The 24,803-nt window shown below is 41.6% G+C and overlaps 1 protein-coding gene across 1 annotated transcript in view; it reads right to left on the reverse strand.

Annotated features, from left to right (window-relative positions):
* LOC310822225 (uncharacterized protein) overlaps positions 1–24,803 on the reverse strand; it is a gene marked incomplete at its 3' end in the record, with an annotated part of 110,243 nt that overhangs the window by 54,813 nt on the left and 30,627 nt on the right. Inside the window, exons 14-16 of the mRNA XM_083694574.1 lie at positions 23,463–23,492; positions 20,973–20,999; positions 20,710–20,763 (exon numbers count right to left, since the gene is read on the reverse strand). Coding sequence (XP_083550700.1) covers positions 20,710–20,763; positions 20,973–20,999; positions 23,463–23,492 — 111 coding nt within the window. The remainder of the gene's footprint in view (positions 1–20,709; positions 20,764–20,972; positions 21,000–23,462; positions 23,493–24,803) is intronic.

Consider the following 24,803-nt stretch of genomic DNA (forward strand, 5'->3'; position numbering starts at 1 on the left):
GGAAGTTTTAACCAAGCTCTTTTGGATCTGACCAGCATTTTTATTTATTAATTTTGTTTCATTCATTAATTCGTCAGGGAAAATGCCAATCAAGCCTATTCAATAGATTAAATAAAAACGTATTTTCCTCCTGTACTGTCCAACCTGTGTTTAGGCTGTTGCGTCTAGGCTTACACAATTAGTAGTGCTTATTTTCCAATACTATAGCTTATAATTTGAAAGCAGCCCAAGGACAGTATTATATGAAAGCAATCTAAGCCCTATTCAGACGAGATTCAGTGTGAATTATCAGTGTCTGTAATTTTTATGGACTGTGTGTGACTGCGGTTGTAATAACTTTTTGGCCTGTAAAAATATGACCATAACTTAAATGGTCCCCTGCTGGGACCATATATACTGAAAAATGTATGCACTCACTGCAATGTAAGTTGCTTTGGATAAAAGCGTCAGCTAAATGGCATATATTAGTAATAGGCTACATGGTGTGAGATCTGTCCACTCCACTGATCATCAGAGATGGGGGATGAGGTAGGCTATCAACAGTATCACGTCCATTGTGTGTATGGCCTGCCATTATAATGATGCTGGGTGACAATCCCTGGTAGTTGTGTGGCTAGTATAGGTCTACTGTGATCAATGAAAGTAAGCTGCCATGTAGGCTATAATAAATAAAACTCACAAATGTTAATCTGTAAACAAATTATATTTTCACTGTTTTAGGCTACTGCCCGTATCTAACAAGTCATTTGTAGTTGCCTATCTGTCTGTATTTTTAACGTTATTTTTCACCCCTGTATATCATGTATCATAGTCATTGCTGTAGCTTTGGACAGTTCTTGATATGTGTGACATTCATGATCCATAGGCTACACATTTTTCTGCAGTTCCAGCTCCAGCGAGAGCACCATTGTAGGTGGATTTGGTGGTGCCAGCCATGTGATTTAAATGTATTTAAATGTGGCTGAGACAAAGACAGTGATCATCTGATCTTCCGTTGTGAATGGTGATCAATGCCCCCCCCCTCTCAGCCCGGAATACCTATTTACAGTTGAATGAGCATGCCTGGTGGACAAGGATATTATGCCTGTTGTCAATTCCTTTGCTATTGTAATGTATATAGTATAGCCCAGCAGGCCTCTCCCATCGATGTCTTTGATGTCCCATTGTTGGGATGGTATTTAAGGACAAGGACAGACAGATTTTCTTTGAGTTTTGGGTTAGGCCTGTGATGGGCACCATTGTCCTGTGTGTCCTTGACACGCATAGTGTTAGACTTATGGTTAAACTTCCATCAGTTGGTTTATTTTATATGTTACTTCGAAACTGTTAAATTGGTCAATTTGTTGATACTCTATTCTCATTCTTCCTATGTGCATTAATGTGATGTTGTGCGCTATATAAAGGTTCAGCATCGTGACCAGGTTATCACATAGAGTTCACCATTTAATGTCTAATGTTCATATGCGCCCAGCTAGTGCATGTCAATCTTCTATGAACTAACAAAATTCGTTAAATGAAGAATTTTACTGTTTTGGGGGAGGAGTGGGATCATTCGAATTGTATTTCTTCAGTGGCTAGATAAATGATCACGCTTTTGTTTGTTAATGGGAAACTATTTGAGTTTGTTGTAACCACGTTGCTATGAGTGGAGGGAGGTGTCTAAAATGTTGTGAGGAGGGTGATGCATATCACATACTGTATAGTAATAGAGAACAATGTAATGCGAGAGTAAGGTGACCACCTTGCATTTTGGCTATTTGTCCCGATTCCAACAATGACAGAAGATGTCGTCCTCCCCGTCATCCCCCTTTATGTACCCAGCGAAAATGTAGCCTATCCAGGGACATAGGAAGTATATTTCGTGAGGGGCTGCTGCCCCCCCTTTCTATCCGGAGAAAACGTTGTCTATCACCCTGTTAAACAAGCTATTCTAGTGACTTTTGATGGGAAAATAACATAGTGGTTAGTGTGAGTGAAAGGTGTAGAACCCAGCAGCACATATTAACCAGTAGCCTAGATGATGCACATATTCTTCCACATACTCATACCTATTGTCACACACATTAATTAATTACAAAATAAATAAGTAAATAACACACCCGCTGCCTGGGGTTGCAGCCGCTGTGGGAATGTGAGGTGTTCAAATAAAACTGTATAAACAGTTTTATTTGTAAAATAAAAAAAGTAAAAAAGTAAAAAACTGAAAATATAAATTGTTTTATTCTTGTCATTGCACTATTATTTCACTATGAGTTAAAACTCAAATAACTAATCAACAGTCCTTTTCCAAATGTGAGGTGTTCATATCCATCATGCTCAACGTTGCCTCTTGGTGCTTGTTTTGACGAGGTGGATGACCTGAAGAAAAACGTCACCAGTGCCGTTGCAACATTGTCACACCGGCGGCTCGGCTCTAAACTTCTGCCAACTGTATATTAAGGAGTGAGCTAGAGATAGATAGAGATAGATAGGGCTAGATAGGGCTAGATAGAGATAGATAGAGATAGATAGGGCTAGATAGAGATAGATAGGGCTAGATAGAGATAGATAGAGATAGATAGGGCTAGATAGGGCTAGATAGAGATAGATAGAGATAGATAGAGATAGATAGAGATAGATAGGGCTAGATAGGGCTAGATAGGGCTAGATAGAGATAGATAGAGATAGATAGAGATAGATAGAGATAGATAGAGCTAGATAGAGATAGATAGAGATAGATAGGGCTAGATAGAGATAGATAGGGCTAGATAGAGATAGATAGGGCTAGATAGAGATAGATAGAGATAGATAGGGCTAGATAGGGCTAGATAGGGCTAGATAGAGATAGATAGAGATAGATAGAGATAGATAGAGATAGATAGGGCTAGATAGAGATAGATAGAGCTAGATAGAGATAGATAGAGATAGATAGAGATAGATAGAGCTAGATAGAGATAGATAGAGATAGATAGGGCTAGATAGAGATAGATAGGGCTAGATAGAGATAGATAGAGATAGATAGAGATAGATAGAGATAGATAGAGATAGATAGGGCTAGATAGAGATAGATAGAGCTAGATAGAGATAGATAGAGATAGATAGAGATAGATAGAGCTAGATAGAGATAGATAGAGCTAGATAGAGATAGAGGTAAACTCATGTTCTCTATGACAACTTTAGTGTAACATGGAAACATAGGTAACATAGCTTAGTGAGGCTATATTAGCAAGTTCACAGCCTGATCTCTAGCCTCATTAGACAGATCACAGAACCATGACGAAGACCTCTGTTGCGATAAGAGAGGATATCAGGATGATGAGATACGGCAAGACTGTCAAAGAGACTACAGCCACCCTGAAATCATTTGACAGTTCTTGTGACATGGAAAACAATCCAAAGTCATTGCCGTCAGAGTCCGGTATTGAACTCCCAGACTCTACTCATTATGATTATAACTTTTAGCACAGGTGATTATGCCACAGGTTTAGCTGAAATGTCGCTGTCATTGTACAAATGAAATAGATATAATTTTTCACGGGTTATAAGAACTTATTACTTATAAGAACAAGATACTGTCTGTTATGGAGCAAATAAAAACATTTAGCGGGCTCAATGCTGGATGAGGGGGGCAGTCAATAATTTATACAGACAAAATGATCTCTCTTTTCAAAGAGAGTGTTTAATGGGTCTGTGATGGGAAGCAAATTACAATATAGGGCTGGAGTGGTGTGACGCCTGAGGTTGCTGTTCTGGTGACTCTGGTGCCCTCCTCTGGCGGTCCGGTGCCAGTGCTGCCTCATCACTACTCATTCCGATCACCTGTGTTATCCTGCCTTGTGTTGTATATATATGCCCTTTTGTTCCCCTGTGTCTTTGTCAGAGATTCTCCCTGTCCGATCGTAAGTGTATCCTGCCTGCCAGTCTGTCGTCCGTATTATCTAGATGTTTACCCCGTTGCCTGTTTATTATTATTTCTTAGTTCGCTGTTTACTCCAATTGTGAAGTGTGTACCTTAGTTTATGGAGACTGATTTTCTCCACTTATATTTTTTTATCATTTTTTTTCAAGTATATGCCTTTGTTCCCTGCGTAATCCTCTCATTAAAGAGAAACTTTATTTTTGCTATATCTTTCGTCTTGAGTTATCCCTCCGCACTTGGGTCCACCCTACCAGCACCTAACAGAGTGGGGGAAGTTGAGCGAACGTAAGGTGAGGAACGGCTGATGCCACAACCATCTTCTGCTGTCCTATATAGCCTACTATAGGCTACTTTTCTATCCAGTCTCAATCCCACTGAAACCCAAAATTCTTACTCCTGTTTTGCATGAACATTCCTAATTAGTGGGCTTGCTTCAGCAAGTCCAACTATTGTTATTGCTCATACTTCTTCTTATTATTCAAATACTTCAGATTTTTCGGTATGCTACTCCTCCTACAGCTTTTAAGCTATTCACACCAATCAAACTTTAAAATGTGCAGAGAGGTCTAACTTGAGCTACTTACAATTAGATTTTTCAAACTTTCCAACCAACCGTATATCTATCTAAGCTATCAACTATCTAGCATCATCCTTTCTTCCTTTCACTAGTCACTACTGCTTTACTCAGTATAACCCATACTGATTAACCTCTTAATTGTTTTTGATATCTCTATACCTCCCCTCTCTCATCTAACTGTCCTCCCTTTTATCTATCCATTCATCCATCCAATCAACCAACCTAACCAACCTATCTCACTTTCTTTCAACTACCCAGAAAACCTTTCTGATACCCATTCAACTTTTTAAACTATTACGTTTTTTGTAACTCCAAAAACTCTCATCCGGTTAACCAATCAACTCACCACTCCAAAAACAAACTCTCTACCCATTCCACTTGAGTACCCCTGGCTCATCCTACCCTATCCTATTCCATCCATCCATCCATCCAACCAACCAGCTTTTTTCAAAAACCCCAACCACAATTGATGATGCCATTAACCCTAGAGTCGCAGGCATGTGTAGTTTGAAAACCCAAGGCAGCCGGGCAAAACACCTGTGGACTCCCATGGTCTGACCTAAAAGGCCAACATTTGGCTGGGAATGAGCAAGCTTTAGCTAGAAAACCTAGGTTGAGCAGATGCGACAGCAGTAGTGCTGTGTGTTCTGCTGCCTGTGCCTACTTGCACATATTTATAGGGAATGTAGTGGTGGTATGAGGGATTATCCTTGACTGCTGCCGTTATAATCAAATAATGTTTTGTTTTTCACCTATTGGTAATTATTGAATGTGGAACGTCATAGGTATTTGAATATGCCAACTCCCCATGGCACCTCCTCCGATAACTCCCATTTACTGCCCCGCTTATATTGGTGCAAAGTTTGTGTTGTTCAGGGCAGATGTACTTTGTGGTGACACCAAATTACCAAAACGGTCTTTGCACATGGTTTTAGTATTGCGCAGTGCTCTTTAGCGGAAATAAATTGGGGCCAATTGCTATTTTGAGCCATCTAATAATTATGTTTATGTGTGTCAGTATGAGGGACACAATGAGGCTTCTTTCCTCCCTGGAGTTTGGAGGGTCTTTGGAAAGGATTGGATCAGAGCTTGATGAAAGAATAGCAGGGAATCACAAAATGTGACCCTTCCCCTTCCCTCTGACACTCTATCTTCATGGGTTTAGCCAAAGTTTGATTCAGCGTACATTTGCCTGGAACAGAAACAGCCTGCTTTTAATCATCCAATAGTGTGTGTGTGTGTGTGTGTGTGTGTGTGTGTGTGTGTGTGTGTGTGTGTGTGTGTGTGTGTGTGTGTGTGTGTGTGTGTGTGTGTGTGTGTGTGTGTGTGTGTGTGTGTGTGTGTGTGTGTGTGTGTGTGTGTGTGTGTGTGTGTGTGTAGGCCCCAGTGGGGATTGCAATATTATCAATTGTGGGTGAGCCAAGGTACAGTAAACATTAACCTTAATGATGAGAACAATAGAACCTGTGTATGTCCCATCTGAGGGACTTTCTGTTCAGTTGCATGCTGATTGATGTTCCACAAACAGCTTTCGTCTGCTTCTTTTGATCGTATGTGTTAATAAAGATCTAAGGTTTCTAAACGTTCTGACTGTGCTTGCATCTGAGCAGGGCTGGAAGTCTTGGTGGAGAACAGAATGTCACTGTTCTGGATGGTATCTAAAAGTATCTTTGAGCCATAGAAACAATATGACTTTCTGGCATTACCTTTTGTCGTGGTTGAATCAGTAAACACATCCTACAATTGAGTGATGAATCATGACAAACCGTGTATAAAATGTGCTATATACTGTAAATAAAGTTTGGTTTGATTTGACTAAAAACCAGTAGTTCAAGTGTAAACAGAGGCCTCTTACAAACCACAGGGAGCAGGTTTCATTGTGTGTCAAATTTGTTTCTTTCTTTGACAATAACATGCTAACACAGAATCAGTGCTTTGACTGCCAGGATGAGAGTGTTTGTTCTAGCCTTAGCCCCTGTTCCTGCCCTTGCGCCCATGTCCTTGAAACAATACAATAGATAACAGAGAGATATGTAATTTAGCGAATGAATATTTCATTTGTTATTATTCCAAACAGGTAATGAATTATGCAATTTTTCACATAATCTCTCCAGATTTGCCCTTAGCACTCTTCAAACTCTGAACTGCATACATCATTATTAAAGTAAACATAAATAGTTGCTGAATGTCCAACATGTGAGGGATTTGATAAAGTTGAACCCATATTCATAGTAACTAAGGAATGCTACTCTTTCCCATCGAAAAACACTAATTGTTGTGTCCTTATTTATTTGTTCCTGGTCTATTGATTTTATTGCATTAATCTATTCAGTCCACTATTATGTAACAAAACAGCGAAACAAAACAAAATCATGAATATCAAATCTTCTGAAGGACGAGAGTATGCCATCTTACAAACAGAGTTGAGACACCTGTCAGAGGGGACCTGGTACGCTCGCTAGCCAACAAAGATGGACACAAACACATCAATCAAAGACAAAGAGAGACATTACCTAGTCCTGTAATATTCTCCCTGATACATTAAGTCTGAATCATCATCAATGGAGCAGTGTTCTGCTGGACTATGTCAAGAGCTCTAAAAGGCTGACTCTCTATACAGTAACTTCATTTAACTGCTAGCTGCAGCTGCCTATGTCAAGAACCTATCATTAGGTCGCAACACGCTTGCAAATGGTCAAAGTGATGTGAAAGCTCTTTGAATGGTATTGTAAAAATATATAAGTAGAGTCTAGACACTGAAAGCCTTCACCAGTGCTGCAGCATCTAGAACTCAGCCCTCCCTGAGCCTTTTGGATCACTGTGGCAATCTCTGTTGCTATGCAACGCTGGGTGTACTATAAATTTGACAACATCCGAGCGCTTGATTATTATTTGAGCGCTGCAGTGTGAAGCCCTCCTTCAGGTCATTGCGGCATATTAGAGAGAGGGAGAGATGGAGGGAGGGAGGGACGGGAGGACACTGCTGGTGGAGGCTTTTACACTGAGTGAAAGATGGGCTGACGAGGACATATGTATGTGATTGCATTTGTCTCTGTAATTTGCAGACTTTGCAAGCACATGAGAAAAGGAAAATGCATTCACCACATTTAACTATGTGGTAATGTGGGTAAACATGAGACGTTGGGGAAGGAAGTGGACTCAGTAGACTTGGAGTGTCTATTTCAAACCTGAGACTTAATCCACATGGAGAATCACAGCATGTTCTGGCTCCCACCCTGGTCAGGGTAAACTAAGATAGACAGAGGGGAAAGCAGATGACATCATGCCTGGCCGGTCCTGCAGCCCCGACCCCACTCTGAGACCAGTAAATAAATAAGTAAATAAATACAGTGTGACACAGTAGAGGGACACCTTTAAGATGTCTCTGTAATCCTGATCCTAAATGTCAACAGTTTCTCTCAGGCTTTGGGTGTCCGATTGCCCACACCGGGAAAAGACGGTATGAAGTGGGGTGGAGTGGGTGGTGTTGGTTGTGTTACTGACATTAGAGCAGATAGATCATTTCAAAAGCCCTCATAATCCAGCAGACGCAGACACCTCTGCCAAGAGGGGTCAGATGATAAGACAGAAAAGTTCCCTGAAAAGAATGCCATTAGGATCCATCTGATCCCCTACACACACCTACACCCAAATACACACACTCACATTTACCCACATGCACACATTCACGCACATGCACGCATATGTACACGCGCACACACACACACACACGCACATGCACACGCACACATACATACACACACACACACACACACACGAACAGCTTGTGTACCAAAGTCCATTGATCCTGCCCCTCAGGTAAAGATAAATGCACGCACGCACATAAACTGACGTATCATACAGGAGACAGCGACTGCCTCTAGAGTTCTCTGGCTAGTATCTCTGCTAATTTTTTTGTGAGCCTGATAAAGTATAATGGCCTGAAGGGGAAGTGTGACATTACCAGTCTAAGTCAGTCAGCATGGACGTTACGTAGCTCCAATGAGAGATGACCTTTTCCTGACTGGACCACTCACATGACACTCTCTCTCTTTCTGCATGAGCTGATGCTTCACTTCCCAGGGGGACATGTGCTCATGCCACCTGAGCCTTTTCCAGAGCTGCCTGATCAAATTTAGCTGGAACTGAATCTGCCGTACTTAAAGTTATGACAGATACAGCTGTGCTCACAGGTAGAAACAAATAAAAATTGGGTGGTATTCTTTTGTACACTCTCGCTATTTGGAAACTTTTTGCATATCTTATTCCACACAATGCCCTTGTTTGAAGTTGGGATGTCACATAAACATGAGCACAGATATAATACAATGAATCAACCAAGAACCAACATCACAGGTACATAACCAAAATTCACAATACCCACAATTCCCTAGAAAACTTGCTAAATTGCCCGCTCCTGTTGCTAGGTAATTGTGAGTAATTGTCATTCTTTGTGTTGCATTATCTCACTAACCAATGTACCAGTGATGTTGGTTCTTGTTTAATTCTAACTGTACTACATCTGTGGTCATGTTCATGCATGTCTTTTGTTGGTGTGGCTGGTCCGGCACCCATTGGCGTGCTCATGGATTCCACTGAGTCCAAGCCACGAGGTTGTGAGCCAAAAGTTAAATTATACAAGGGGTTGATCAAATCATGCATTGTGATTGGCTGAGAAGCATTCTAGCCATTCTGATATCCACAATATTAGCACAACTACTTCATCACTTTCACTTGCAACTATCATCCAGCCTGCGTCCCTAACTATGGTGATATTTAATGCGTTCCAGAACTATCAACGAACCTGTGTCGCTAACTACGGTAAAAGTTGTATGAACTACTTTTATAGGCAGAGGGCATAAACCAATACAATATATGATACAAAAAATACATGGTTGTTGTCAATTGTTACTGCCGTTGTAAACCGGTTAGGGTTAGGGTTAGTGTTAGGGTTAGGTATAAAAGCAATAACACTCAACATATCTATGATATCGGAACGGCTGTGATGGTCGACACCATCAGCTGCGCCCCGTGCCTATAACTGCATCACACCCGTTCTGATATCCATGATATAGCACCCCCCCCTTATATGTTGTTGCTTAAGTGAAACTCAAAGTATTGTTGCATCAAAATACTGGCACTGATAAACTACAGATTCTCTGGCTGAATGAGGTAAAACAGTGATTCAGTTCATAGATTATTTTATACAAACTATACATTGACCATCCAGGCCCAAAAGAGAGGTTTAAAAATTACAGACACGGTTGTCAAGATCCCATAGCATCTCTTTATTAATTATTGTGGCCATTCATATTTGAGATGTTGTGGTCTGCCAATGTGAAATTGCCTGGACTCTTCCTGAAGCTAGGCTACTACTTCTATTAGTTAAACATAAAATATCTACAAAATAGAACAATATAAGGTTCCTTAAACTTTAAAATATAACCATCTATGGTTCTTTAGACATAAAAAAAAAAAAGGACAAGCGAGCTGGAGTGAGATATCACAAACACATGCCTTTGATCCGCCAAGCTGTCGGTCAAATCCGGAGACAAGAAGTTAACCTTTCCTATCGCAGTGCTCATTATTTCCAGACAACCACAATTACCCCAACTGTCTACCAGCAGCCAGCAAACACTGCTAATTAATTCTCTAATTAAGATTAATTCTGAAATGTCCTTTCCCCATGCAGATGTTTTCTCATTTCTTACTCAAAACTTTGCCCTACAGACCAAAAGTTTCAAGAAAACTGGGGAAAAACATCCCAACATCATAAAGTGCTTATTCGATCAACAAAACAAATTAAAGTTTTGATCATATTTTGCTCAACTAGGTTGAATCATGTCTTATAATTGGATACATATGTATAAGAGTTGAGCATATTCATTTAGAGGTGTACTGTTCTCAAAATAATGTGTTTTAAAAATATGGTGTTCTAAAAAAAAGTAAGAGGCAACAAATCAAATCTAAAACTAACATTAACAACATGGGATTAGGACTAATGTTTATGAATACATCATACTGTACAGTATGTACTGTAAACAATGCAGCCTGATCTTCTGTGGCCACCACTCACATCAAAATCCTTCAACCATGGCAAACTTGCTATCAAAAATATGCTCTTGAGGTTATTCTGCTCTCCTGAGTCGTCACAACTCAGAACTCATCTACAACCCACATCCTACAACTGATTAAGGAACCAATTAAAGGCAGACTACCCAGTAGACACTGCAGGCTCCTTGCTTCTGTCTGCCCTCGTTGGATGCCATCTTGAGGAACTGCACTGGTTCAGAATATGCCAGGGCACTGGAGCTTGCAGAGATCCCTTGCACTTAGAAAAGCCTCAATAAAATAGGATTTGTTCCAGTTGTTTACTGAGGGTTAAGAGGAGTGGCCGGGGCAGGGAGAGAACGGCAAAGCCGACAGCTGCCTGGCAGGGGCTCAAATGCAGCTTAGCATTTTTCACTGTTCTGACTGGCACACAATGTGCTCTTTAACTCCCAGCCATCTAAATATTCAGACACGTATAAAGAGATGGCTGACACCGTGGGTGACTTAAGACAGCTCAGCTGGCCAAGATTGCAGCTATAGTCTCCTTTTGCTGGAGCTTTCCGTTTTTTATTTTATTTCTGTGACTAAAAGCCTTTTATGACTAAATGGATATTGTTCCCGAATTTACCACTAGATGGCAAACTAGCTTCACCCAAGATCACGTAGTGGTTGGCAGGGGGCCGACCAGTGTAGTGTAGCCAACTTGAGGAAACTGTAAGCTGTCAGCTCTCTGAGAGGGGGGTGGATATCCTCAAAGCATGAATGTATGATGTGTGTGTTGGCTAACATCGTTAATTAGGCAGTTTTGCAATTATGTATTGAATCCTGTAAAGGAGATTCTTGAGTAAAGTGGTTGTGTGTGTGTGTGTGTGTGTGTGTGTGTGTGTGTGTGTGTGTGTGTGTGTGTGTGTGTGTGTGTGTGTGTGTGTGTGTGTGTGTGTGTGTGTGTGTGTGTGTGTGTGTGTGTGTGTGTGTGTGTGTGTGTGTGTGTGTGTGTGTGTGTGTGTGTGTGTGTGTGTGTGTGTGTGTGTGTGTGTGTGTATTTGTATGTGTACGTAAGTGCAAGGGAAAAAAGGAGAGAGAGAGAGAAAATGAAAGAGCAGGTGAGAGGAGAACTCTCAACTTTCATATAGCCTCATACTTCTGTTCTACTGTTATGCCTTCTGACGTGATACAAAATCACTCAGTTACAATCTGCAACTCCTCTCAACAGTCTGCAAACACTAAAGCTTCAACACTTGCAGGGAAAACCCACACAGAACGCTCTAGAAACTAAGATGAGGCTGATGTAACCCCCCATGGGATGCTTAGAACAGCTCTTCACCACAGCAACTACGCTACTACTTCTCCAGTGATGGATTTGAAGAGCTCATTGACTTTAACAACTCCTAAGGAGAGGAGAGTGTGCTGATGACATTATATGAATTTGCATTTTCATGAGGAGAAGATAATGAATCTACATTAAACTCTGAGTTCAATTTCCACTGATCAGCTGGAGGGGTAGTATTTCAAACTGATATGGGTGACTACAGTATTGTCCCTCCCACTGAGTTCTCTCTGCCTCTAGAATGTTCTCATCTCTTAATGGATGCTGTAATTGGTCATGGCTCTCACAGATTTCACGCTCTGTTCTGGACTGACTGGATTCTCAGTTGATTCAGTGCAGATTATATACAACCTGTACCACTACACAGTGTTTCATTAACTGAATGTTCTTTCCAAAATTATAAAAATATATATATTTTGAGGTCAGAGAGGACATACAAAGACCTACAGGGCACTTAGTCACAGGGCAGCCATGTCTGAGTCTTATGCTTCATATCACTCATCATGCATAGCAGATTACACTTGGATCCCACTACCATCTGTATAATATCTGGCATGCCATTACAATCGACACAGATGAATGTCTCTAAACAGGGTGTGGGCGGAGTTTGTGGAGCATGAGAACATGGACGCTGGTGTACTGTATCTGCTGCAGATTTATACTACTATTACTATGTCTATGTGTATGCAGTACTGTATGTACCCCCCCCCCCCAAAAAAAGAAAAAAAGACTGAAATATGGCGCTGGATTATTTCTGACTCTGTGTAACTAAACACATTCAAATTCTTGGGAGGACTGAAGCCGTGGTCTGGTCTGCCGTCACCTAAAACAGTGGCCCTCCAGCCACATGTCCAGTCACCTTCTCTGAGGTGTTTCACTGACCCCGTCTGACACATGACATTCTATTAGTGTTGCCATGACCTGGCAGACATCGATACAATGTTTCAGAAACGTTGGAAGGGCATTAGGCCTGGCCTGAGGCCGTCTGGCCCTGATGAGGTTTGACACTGGGGCTACAAGGGCTTACATATTGCTTGCTGTGACCCCTCTGGCTTGTGGAGCCATATCCCCAGAGTCAGTGGTGATGTTGGGGATGTGTGAATGAGAACCATGTTCTGGCCAACTAAAGTGAGTATACCTTGTGCTCAGTGGATGTGTTGACCTACATTAGCCCCCGTCCAACATCACAGAGTGAGTCACAGAATACATTTCACACACACACACACACACACACACACACACACACACACACACACACACACACACAGTAGGTATCCATCCAGCTAGTGTACACTGCTCTGTAATTAATTGTCCGATTAATGTGTGATTATTCCAGACGCCCATGGATTCAGCCGCACTGAAGCTCTCTGGGAGTGAAGAGAGACAGACAGATAAATCACAGCTCTGTGCATCTGTCCTCACGTGCCAAACGCTTCCCCTCCTCTTCCCAAACCAAGTCCAAATTTGAGATCTTTTCATATCTCTTTTGTTTCAGCTACCATCCCAATAGAGCTGACAAAGGTTAGTAATTGCCTGGCAAGCTGAGTAAACTTATTGCTTCCTGGCATAATACAGGTGTCAAAATAATCTTCTATTGACTCTCTCACCATGGCACTGGACAGGGAAATAGGAGTAAGGTTAGCCATCATGCTATACAAAGGGATAACAAATCTTCCCTGGCTTGTAAAACGGTGCGAGGCGTAAATCTTGTCATAAAATCTCAGCTGTGAGCCCTGCTGACCTGTAAATTCTTCTCTTTGTGTTTTGTTACTCAGTGTTACTCATTGAGCTCCATTGGTTGGGTCCTAGCAATACTGTACATACATATCTGCACCCTGCTACTGTATTTATACACTAAAGTCATACTGTATGCCCCCATCAATATGACTGTGAACCGGCACTGTACTGACTGGGCTAGAGAAGCCGGAGCAGTTTTATAATCAAGAAATCAATAATAATGAAAGTATTTCATAGAAATGTACACCTTTTGAAAAAGGGTTGAACTAATTCAATAACCGATATAGCAATATACTGTATATTTAAACAAATATTTTTAAGGACATGACCGTTATTGAAAGGAGCACCTCTCAATACTTCATATACAGTTGCAATGTCACTTGCCATGGCAATATGATAAATGAACACATCTTGAATTCTTCATGATCCTATTATTAACTGGTCAACATGTGCCAAAACACAATACTGAAGTGCACAGTTTACCTGTAGCTACAGTATGTATGTTACGAATCCATTCCCAAAGTAATATTGCCAATCATCTTTGATGATGTGGGGTATGTTGAACAACAAAACATTGCTTGAGCTCAGCCTCGATGAGCAACTGTGATAACCCTAACAAATGTATGTCACACACAGGTGACCCCCACCCAAGGATAACTGTTTACAGTAAGTCTGGCATAGCCACTGGAGGCCCGTTGGCTAATAACCTATCCCTACAGGTGCCGTAGTAGAGGTCAACAGCATGTGCGCAGCCGTATCTCTGGCCCAGTTCGCTTCCACCTGAGGAGCACAGCAACCACAGCCAACAATCACACTCCACGCTAAGCATCTCATAACTCACTGTCTGCCTCAGCCTCTCTGCTCACACCTCTCTGCCTGCTCAAAATGAACCACAGCCAACTCTATTAAACATAATAGAAACATTAAATATACTGTGTGGGGAACATAATCTCCAAACATAAACAATTGTCTTGTGCTGTACAGTAGAAACAGTGAGAAATAACAATGAATTTGGCTTTCCAACCAAGCCAGATTTTTCCATCAAAATGAAGGTTATACAGCAAGAAGTACAGTTTGCTGAGAGTACACAGATTTGACTAAAAGTAGTGAATATGATTCCTTCCATTAAGATAGTGATTGCTTGACATGTCTTTGCATGTACAACGACAGACTTTAGAGGGCATTGGAGTACATTTATGCACAGTGTGAGAGGACCCCCACTCCATGCTGACCTTGTCGACACACACACACACACACACTCACACACACACACACACACTCACTCACACACTCACACACACACACACACACACACACGCACACACACATCAAGAGGAAATGACCAGCCGGGGGAGGGAAATAAAAAAGGGTATTATTATCATCATCATTTTTGTCACCTTGAGAGAACAATCTGATAGCTGCTCCCTGGGCAGAGCTGAAATATGAGCCAAGTGATCTCTACCACCTCCCAAGCGAGTGTGTAAGTGTTTAGGATCTATGGGACAACCTTTGAGACATGTGTCAGGGGAGAAGGAGGAGAGACACATGGCTGTGCCATTGGTCAGGGGCTTAAAGACACAGCTGCAGGGGAGTGGTCCGGATATTCTGTACACCGTACGCCAGGACAGCCGTAAACACCACTACCACCTTCCTGAGATACAGTTACCACTCTCCTCTTTAGCACTCTGGACCAATTCAGTATTCAGTCACTGGCCAGTTAAGAGATGTTCCTTTCTGCTTTTACTGCAGGGAATGATTTACATCACAGCTAGGTCACTGCAGTAGCCCTGTTAGCAACCCTCATATTGTGCTACATTCCCAAACAAGTGAAAAGATCAAAAGTCAATTGGAGTGCAAACCACAGCCACTACCTTAAGATCTCCAAGAATGCTCTTGAACTGTTACTGTGTACTATTGTATGTATTGCTAGTGCTGATAACTATTGGATATAAATTTATATAACGGCTGTTGGAGCCTCTTGAGTTACAGGGCCATATTTTATTACTACCGACCATCTCTCCCAAACAGCTGGGGGAGATTCTCTATCCGTAGAAAATTACTTATGACCCAACAACTGGAGCGCATGTTTATATAGAATTTATGCTCTGGTTTCAGTGACTTTCTTTAGGGGGTCAGTAGGGGGCATTATAGGGGACACTGCCCTGCACATACTGTATTGCTATCCTTCAGATGAGGTCCTAACCCAAAGTGACCCCAAGTACCTTGGCCACATGATCGTCCACAGTTTCAACTGGTTTGTCCAAGAGGCGAGCACCATTACACCACTTACAAAACCACAATATTGCAAAGCGAATTGATAATTTGCAGACACACCAACAAAAATATGTTTTTGTGAAAAGCTTTTAAATAAAATGATTGAATCAATTGTTATTACTATAATCAACAACAGAGACAGTATCATAGTATAACTGCTCCCAATTAATTAAGGTGTACTGCACGTGTTTAAAATTAGAAGTACTGCACGTGTATGTAATTACCCACCGTGGGGCTAATGAACATGGAGACAGAATAGAAACAGAGTCAATACAGGAACAATGACTTGTCAGAGTAATGTAAGACCTCCCTTGCCTCAGCCTTCTGTCAATAGCTCTGTAATGGCTTCTTTGTCAATATCCATCAATAGTTTTGATGGATTCATCCCTTTCCAGTAGTGTGAGAACAGTATATGAGGTAATGTAGAGGAGATGGAGTAGAACATGGTTCTCATGTTAAGATCCCCTCCTTAGTTTTGTTTCTCTCCCATCACACTAGTGCTGACTGACAGGAGTATCTGACTGACAGGAGTATCTATCCTTCTTGTTGTTTTTCATAGTTTTTTTCTGTCCTCTACTATTTGACCCACAAACGCAGCTGCATGCTTCTCATGTGGGGTTGTGTCAACCACCTGCTTCCCCTGCTAGGGCACAAGGAGGACAGATGTTTGCCAAATAGGTGGCCATTTTGGAGGAGGAGGAGGATGCTGGTGGGTACACATAAATCAAGGGTCAAAATGTCAACTCTTATCCCATGACACATTCTTTATGGCACAAGCTTAGTGTAATTTCCTGTGCCTCTCTGGCTGAGTCAAAGACACCTACAGTAATAGAACAAGCACTGCATTGTCATTCTTATATTCACAACTCACAACAGGAAACCAGTTCAGTCTTATGACCAAAATAAAACATCTCTGTACCAGAACTCGTACTGCATTATTAATTTCCTCAGTACACATCCGCAGCCAGATCGGTTGTACTGTACAGGGTCCTCTAGGGTTTGCTGGAGTTTCATCACTTATCCTCTTGTACTACCAGGCTGTGTCTCAGAAGAACAAACATAGCACAGTAAATTCATCTGAGCCATGTATTTTCCAAAACTATGGAAGACAAAGGAAGGACCTCTTTCTTGTCTCTACGGTAGGCTACAGTATATACTGTATATGCCCTGAGTTGATTAGAGTGCATTTCAAACGCTTTGCCGAAACACAATTCACTTCCTGTGATAAACATTATGTGTTTATTAAGCTAATATGTCATGGTCCAAAAACCTGAACTGCAAAACATTGAAATTAGAAATGGGCTACTTTCAGGCATTTATGATATACTGTACATATCACAAGGGAACACAAGGGAGGATATATATATTATTATTTTGTTAAAGGTTATTTTTTGAGTGGGCAAGTCCCACTCTTATATTATTATATGTTTTATTGGACAGACAGTGGAGAGAGACAGGGAAGTAAGGAGGAAAGGGCATGTCAGCAGGGCATGGGCTGGATTTGAGCCCATGGTGACATGGGCATGTGTGTGCACTGTAGGCTGCGGTGCTAGACCACTGGACCACCCCAGGCCATGCAGAGGATATTTTAAACAAAGGTACACTCATGCAGCTAATAAGGCTTTAAGTCTACTGTTAAGTCTGGCTCAGAGCTCGGGGGCCTACCCAGCAAATATGAGTATTTGTTAGTCTGATATCTATTAATCCACAGCAACCTACTGACTTGCCCAGCGGGGAACACATGTCTGAACTGAACCCACTCACTACCCTGTGCCAGCTACCAGAGCAGTGTATGCTGGGAAGACTTGGCAGAACATGAATAAACCATGCTTGCAGTGGTGCGCCTGTCTGTTTTGGCTTTAAGCGAGCCGAGTGCATCGTCCAAGTGTTGGTTTTCACTCCTAATGACACGGTGATAGTGTGCTTCCATGCACACAAACACACACACACACACACACACACACACACACACACACACACGCACACACACAATAAATCAAACTACCCATTTGCAAGGCTTTATGTTACTATGCCAAGTTGCCTTTTCTGATTAAATGCAGCATATATCTTTCTTGATGTTAAAACTACAAATAGCAGATCCCCTGCTAGAGTATGTGGCCTTATTACAAACCTGATGTATAGGAGCTGCCGACTGGCTTTACACTTAAAATCTTAAATCCTCACACTGCTGCCTTCACATGTGTGCTCTGTTCTTCCATGTTCTGTGTAGGACACAGCAAACCTACAATGACAACATGGAGCTTAGCACATCATTACAGGCGCTGATGAATATTTCACTACGCTGCCTTCGGCAAGGGGAGAAATCCTTTTTACTAGCGCCTCTCGTCTTCCCTTTTGATCTCTTGCAGTGTCACTTAGTCCCAAAGTCCTACACTTTGCCTGCCATTCTATGTCAATGCTATCCATAATGGATGAAAGCAAGCAATTCACATTACTATTAATGCCCCCTTCAATGTGTAATGTAGAGGCAATACATTACTATTTAAAAACCCCCACCTCTCCTACACCCCCTCCATCTCACCTTAATTAGTACAGGACCAACATTAAAGCTTTCTACATGATTCCAGGACATGACAGTGGACTGGCCTTACTGCCATCCTGATATACCGTAATGGTCATCCATTAAGGTAGAGTGATAAAATGGAGATACAGGTATTATCAAGCATGGTGTCACAGGAAGGATGAGTTGAGGATAAACCAGACTTAGTTGCCATATCACATACTGTTCTGTATGTCTTTGAGTAGGGTTAATGCCTAATACTATCATCTCCCCATCTACTTCTTCTGCCCTCTACCTGCTAAAATCCTTGAAGGCTTGGATAGGTTGTTTTCCTTTCGACAGTGAATTGAAACAGACAGTGTGAGAGTTGGTTTGGATGGAATCTGAAGCCTTGTGATAGCTCTGTACTTCTGGCTATTCTGTAATGGTTGTAGAACAGTCAAAGACAGTTAAGTCACAATATTCTGTGTCACATCGATGGCAGCTTAGGCTTTGACTGAAACCCACAAGGTGTAATCTTGGGCAAGAGCTGCTAATTGGGTGAGAGGCTGATGCCAGTATCAGCTGGCCTTTGGGTGAGAGAGCTCCTGATAATGATACACGTCCTCTTTCCTGAAATAGGCCCTGGGACTGCAGGAACACAGGTTGGTCAACAACTTCCAGGGCCCCATGTGACTGCAGGGGCTAAAAATACCAGAAACCTTAGCACATTCACAGTCCCCAGGAAGCCATCCAGCCATCAAAGACAGCATATTAATAGAGAAGGGTTGTGTCTTCAACAAAACAACATTTTTGACACCAATTCAAAACAGCCACCACCCCACACACACATTCACTAAACCCCTCTTACACACTAGATCAAGTCTACCTATTTTTCTGAACCATTTAATTACAGTAAGTGTTACTCTATTCTCAAATGGGCCCAGTGGCTTTAATGAACAACTACTGTATGTGCCAAACCAGGAAACCATTCAAACACACTGATTAGACTCCCAGCACAGACTTGGGGTGGCCCCCCAAACCAATTAAGGAGGTATGATCAGGGAAGGATTTGACATAATGTTCATGTTCCCATAGAAAGGGGCACACTATAATTGTAACCTTTAACACCAAGCTGCTCTGCTTCCTCACATGTCAGATAGAAGGCAACACTATAGTTCTGGAAAGGAAATATTGTAGGAAGACAGCTGCACTGAATGACTACAGTATATGCTCTACCTTCCCAGTTGACTATTCCCATCCGTGAATACTTGTAATGAGAATTCACTGTTTGTTTATGCTATGTGTGAGTTGTTCCATTGAGAAAGTCAGAAACAACACTTCACTGTTAATGAATTATCATTGGTCATGAATTGTCCATACTGTAGTATTAGAACTATAGAATTATGTATACACAACAACATAGTTCACAATACATCCAACTTCACATACATTTGCAACATCCTCTCTAAAAAGTAATTAATGATTTATTGCCATCAGGGAAGCATTTGTTTTGAATAATGTCTTGCGTCAGAGCTGTACAGTTATGACAGACACAGGGGAAGTGCAGGCCTCCCAGGCACATATACCACACATGCAGATGAAAGGACATGTTCTCCACCTGTCCTTAATGAGCTCATTTTGATGACTCAAGAGTGAGAAACAATAACATTCCTCCAACACATCATCTCTCAGTCAGATTTCCTATCATCTGTCCTTGCAGTCATTACCCTTATGTTTATAAACCAACATAACATAATCTTACAAAATTGTTAGTATTATGTACAATAGATACAGTGTTTCTAAAAACAGGTTGGAAAGGTCATGGTTTTATTGGTATCTGGCCTTGTCTTGGGGCAATTCTATATTGGGAACATACAGTGACAGGCATGTTTACTTTCAATAAAGGCTCAATTGGGGTGAAATCCTGACACTTGCACTACCTTTAACTGGTGACAGGGTAATCTACAGTATGAAGGTGTAAATTTCCAGATTATACTGACATGGACACTGCTTTTTTGCCGATCTAGTTTAGTTTTCATGAAACTAAACACTGACTGCAACTGCTGCCCAGTGGGATTCGACACGTGTACTGCCAGTCACGCTCCCTGAGTGTGACCCCTTGGACACCAGGCCCATTTATTAATTGTCATTCTATTAGCATTCCCCCAGCTCTGCCCCCAGGCCCACCCAGGCCCCCATGCCCCCCGGTCCTCCACGCCCCCCTCCCTCAGCTGTTGTCTGTCTGTCCCCCAGACGTGACCCTCTCAGGAGGGGAGGGGGTACAACCACACACACACCCAGGCCCGGGCCACACAAAGAGAGGCCTGCTCCCGTTTACTCACCCTTTTGCCCTCTTTGCCTAATGCCCCTGGCTGACCTGGCAACCCAGCCGATCCCTGTGGGGAGGATCACAGTGAGAGAGGGGCTGGATTCTTACAGCAGATGATTGGAAAAGTCATATGAATTTACTACTTTCTGCTTGTAAATTGGAAACAAATGTTGATGCCACATGTTTTGATCAGTGGCTGACCAGTGGGCTTACTTGCAGCATGAACAGGGATAGAAATGATCTGATTTCATTAAAGTGGAGTTTAATTGCTCATACCTTCTCCCCAGCGAGGCCAGGCGGACCCTGTGGGTAACAAGTGAAAATGTTAGAATTTTTAATCATTACAGAACATAAATACTTTTAAGTTGTCTTTTACAAAATATAATGTCTGGGCCATTGTAAAGCATATTGTTATTCTTTATGTAACAGATGACGAAAGTACACTTAATCAAATTAATTTGGATTAGGAGAAGGTTGTTTTTATTCATTTATGACTTATGTAACACATTGTCAGGTCAGTATGTGTTGGTGGGTGGAATACAATATGAGATTTAAACAACATATACAGTCCAGTAAAGTATGCTACCACTACAAAGATAATTAATTAATTAATAATTAGTTAATATACATATACCTCATCTCCCTTGAGAGAGCACAAACAATTACAGTTTCAATCTAATTGCAGACAATCATAATGAAATCAATTCAATGAAATAAATTAAATTTGATATACAGTATCTGCCATTTATATTCAATCCAAATGTTTTTTATGTGTGTACAGTGTGGGGTATTTAGCCACATCCAGCAGAGATGGTTCACCTCTGCGATATAGTGGAAGCAACAGGGCTTCAGATTCTAAAAAGGATTGCCATTGCCCTGTGAAAGACCTGTATGAGGCTACAGCCTACGCTGTTCCCAGACTTTCTGGAGTTCACCAGTGGAGAGCAGCAGACAGAGTTGTCTGTCCGTAGGGCCACACAAAGGACACAGGGCCACATCAGCTTTCAGTTGCACACCAAATCAGTGGTGTCCCCTTTCAACTGACATACTGCAAACTTTTCTTGGAAACAGCTGCAGAAATAGCCATTCATAACTTGCGTTCAGAATGTGAGTCACAGGCCCCATGCCTAAAACGTTATACAAAAATCTAATATTTAACAAGGGGGCTGACAACCCATTGGTATTTGTGGCAGTGGTTGTAAACAAGAGTGACAGCTATGACCTGTGACTCCCACTATAAAACATGTCTCAATCTCCAAAGTAGTGTTTTAGTGACAAAATTAATGTGTGATGTATGTCATGTGCTTATAAAAGGAAAGCTTTAACCTTCACCTTATCCACTACTGCAGTAGTGCAACCAATACTAACAATGCCTAACAATATTCTATGCCTTCTATCACTGAAATGTCTATAGCTCTATGAAAACCTGGTAACACACAGATCATGTTGGCAACAGTCAGAATTGGATGTCTGGTATTTTGTTTGTCCATATGAATGTAAAATTAGCTGGAGTAAATAGCTCTTCAGTGGTGAAACTGATCAGGTTTAGTGAGTATTTTGGTGACATAAAAGGGGAAGGCTAGTAGCAGTGTGACACAGTATAGCATCCATCTCTCCATTGCTCCAGTGCTGATGAGAACTGACAGGCTAATTCCCTCATGATGTGCAGCTAATTAGCTTACCACCCGCAGTATACTTTTAATCTCCACCACCCAACAACTCCCTCGATACAATGAGTGTGTGTGTGTATGTGTGTGTGTGTGTGTGTGTGTGTGTGTGTATGTGTGTGTATGTGTGTATGTGTATGTGTATGTGTATGTGTATGTGTGTGTGTGTGTGTATGTATGTATGTATGTGTGTGTGCGTGTGTGTGCGTGTGTGCGTGTGTGTGTGTGTGTGTGCGTGTGTGCGTGTGTGTGTGTGTGTGTGTGTGTGTGTGTGCGTGTGCATGTGTACAAATGCAATTTATGGGAGTTTCTAGGCTATGCTCCTTCTCCCCTGGGCATATGTTAACAGGACTACAGACTACAGGCTAGTGTAGCCAGCCCAATTAAAAGAGCAGTATGAATTAAGCATGGTGTAGTAGTTCCACCAGGGTTTCAGTAAACGCTAAAGGTCTTCTGGGAGAGTCGTCTGGATCTGCCAGTCTGAGATTGGAGGAGGAGAAGAGGAAGAGGCGAGCAGGAGCGAGGGAGGGATGGAAGGATGGAAATCAAACCAGGCCGTCTCATGAGAGCACCCCTGCAGCTCTGTGTCTCACACATGTAGGCCCATCCGGCTGCTACCTGTCACCCATCACCCCCCCCCCCCCCAAACCCCACAGACCTAGCTACTCTGCTCTGCCTGTCTGCTTTTTACTATCCCTCCTGTTCCAAGAGGAGCAGAGGAGTTGGGCTGCACATCTACCGCTGTCTTGCCTCTCCTTGCTCGGCCTCCCAGACAGCCCAGAGGTGATGGTAATGTGACACTGAGATTGTTCATCTGAGCGCCTCGCCCCCTCCTGTGTGAGACAGATGTTTCACATAGCCTGGGCATGGTTTAACTGCCTAAGAGGCTGGATCCAAACCTAAGGCACCCATAAATGTACAGCTACCTCCTGTGCCATTTGGTTTAAGTTATATTTAAGAAAGCGCTTCTTTAACCTATTTTAGTTTACCCACACACATCAACATATCTAAGGTTAATTTTCAGCTGGAACGTACAGCATATGAAATGTGTCCGTATTTATACATTCATGCAGACAGATATGAAATTCTGTATACTTACAGAGAGACCTGGAGGACCTTGGAGATCTCCCTGTGTAAGAGAAATTAACACTTTTAATGTTCAATTCATTATTAATTCATCCATTTATTGATTGAAAATATGGATTTTTGCAGGACACAGGTAGGTGACCTTCACAATGCAAAGTTTAGCATAAAGAATAGAGAGACTTCGATCACACTCTTACATACACACAAACCCACAAACCTATTGCTATACAAAGCAAATAGTATACAGATATTCAGGCTTCTAACCTTGATATCTAGCGAAGAGGAATGGGGGCTTGTGCATGCTGAAATTTAAAGGTCACTAAAAATAAAAATCACCTAGCATTACTGTCCATCCCCCTCGTTAAGCTCAGCCCCAGTAAAATGTCAATATTTGTGTCACAAAATGAAGCCTATCTGATGACTCCCTCTTGTCAGACGAGAGGCAAGTGGGCTGATGTTATAACATCTGACAGGCCTTAATAAGCATAGGCCTACAACATAATGTATACGCTAGACAGTGAACAAAGGACATGTCAAACATGCATGATAAAGGACATGCATGATAACAGTGTTTGGTTAATGTGACATGCTAGTTAATGGTAAAGCTTGGTACTGTATAGGGAAGAGAGTAGTTGTCCTACAGCGCTTGCACAGTCAATGTTAACAAAGGTTCTCATGCTCTAGCTTCTCTTCTTTTTATTGTCTATACTTATAGAGCAAGCATAAGCATAGTTTGTGTATTTTCCCTAATTAAAAGCAATACATTCGTTAGCTAAAGCAACTTTTGTAACATTGTCTCTGAAGTCTGACCTAATTTACAGTAAATTAAGTAAATTATGCAGATGTAATTATAGCAACAATAACACCCAGATTCTGAAGAAAAAAAAACAGTTCAGTATGTACAGTATCAAATGTGTTTCTGTACAGTACTGTAGGTTCACAAAGGTACTGAATTACCTATACTGTTTAAATGTAGAACAAAGCATTATGCAATCCTTTACACAGTGTTGCCTTCTCAAGCTGACCTTCCTTTTAGTTTAATGTTAGTATCTGAAGTCAAGAAGACGAGAGACATCATCATAGAGTAAACCATGTTGACTTGAGAGATTTATGAACCTTAGGACTTTTTGCTGATATAACCCAATTATTTAATATGGATGAAAGCTAAAATAGATGATTTATGTAATTCATGGTCTTTTTGTCCGTAGGGGTGTCACAGCTAAAATATGTCTGCTGTGGGATCTTCTGGGGCTCATTACTTTCTGTCTCCTAAAACCAATCTACCTCCCTCTGTCTGTTTCAATACAAACAAAAGCTCACTTCAGTCACTCCCTGCCCCTGAAAATGGGATGAA

Source organism: Argentina silus, assembly GCF_951799395.1.
Source record: "Argentina silus genome assembly, chromosome: X".
In the NCBI taxonomy this organism is placed as follows: Eukaryota; Metazoa; Chordata; class Actinopteri; order Argentiniformes; family Argentinidae; genus Argentina; species Argentina silus.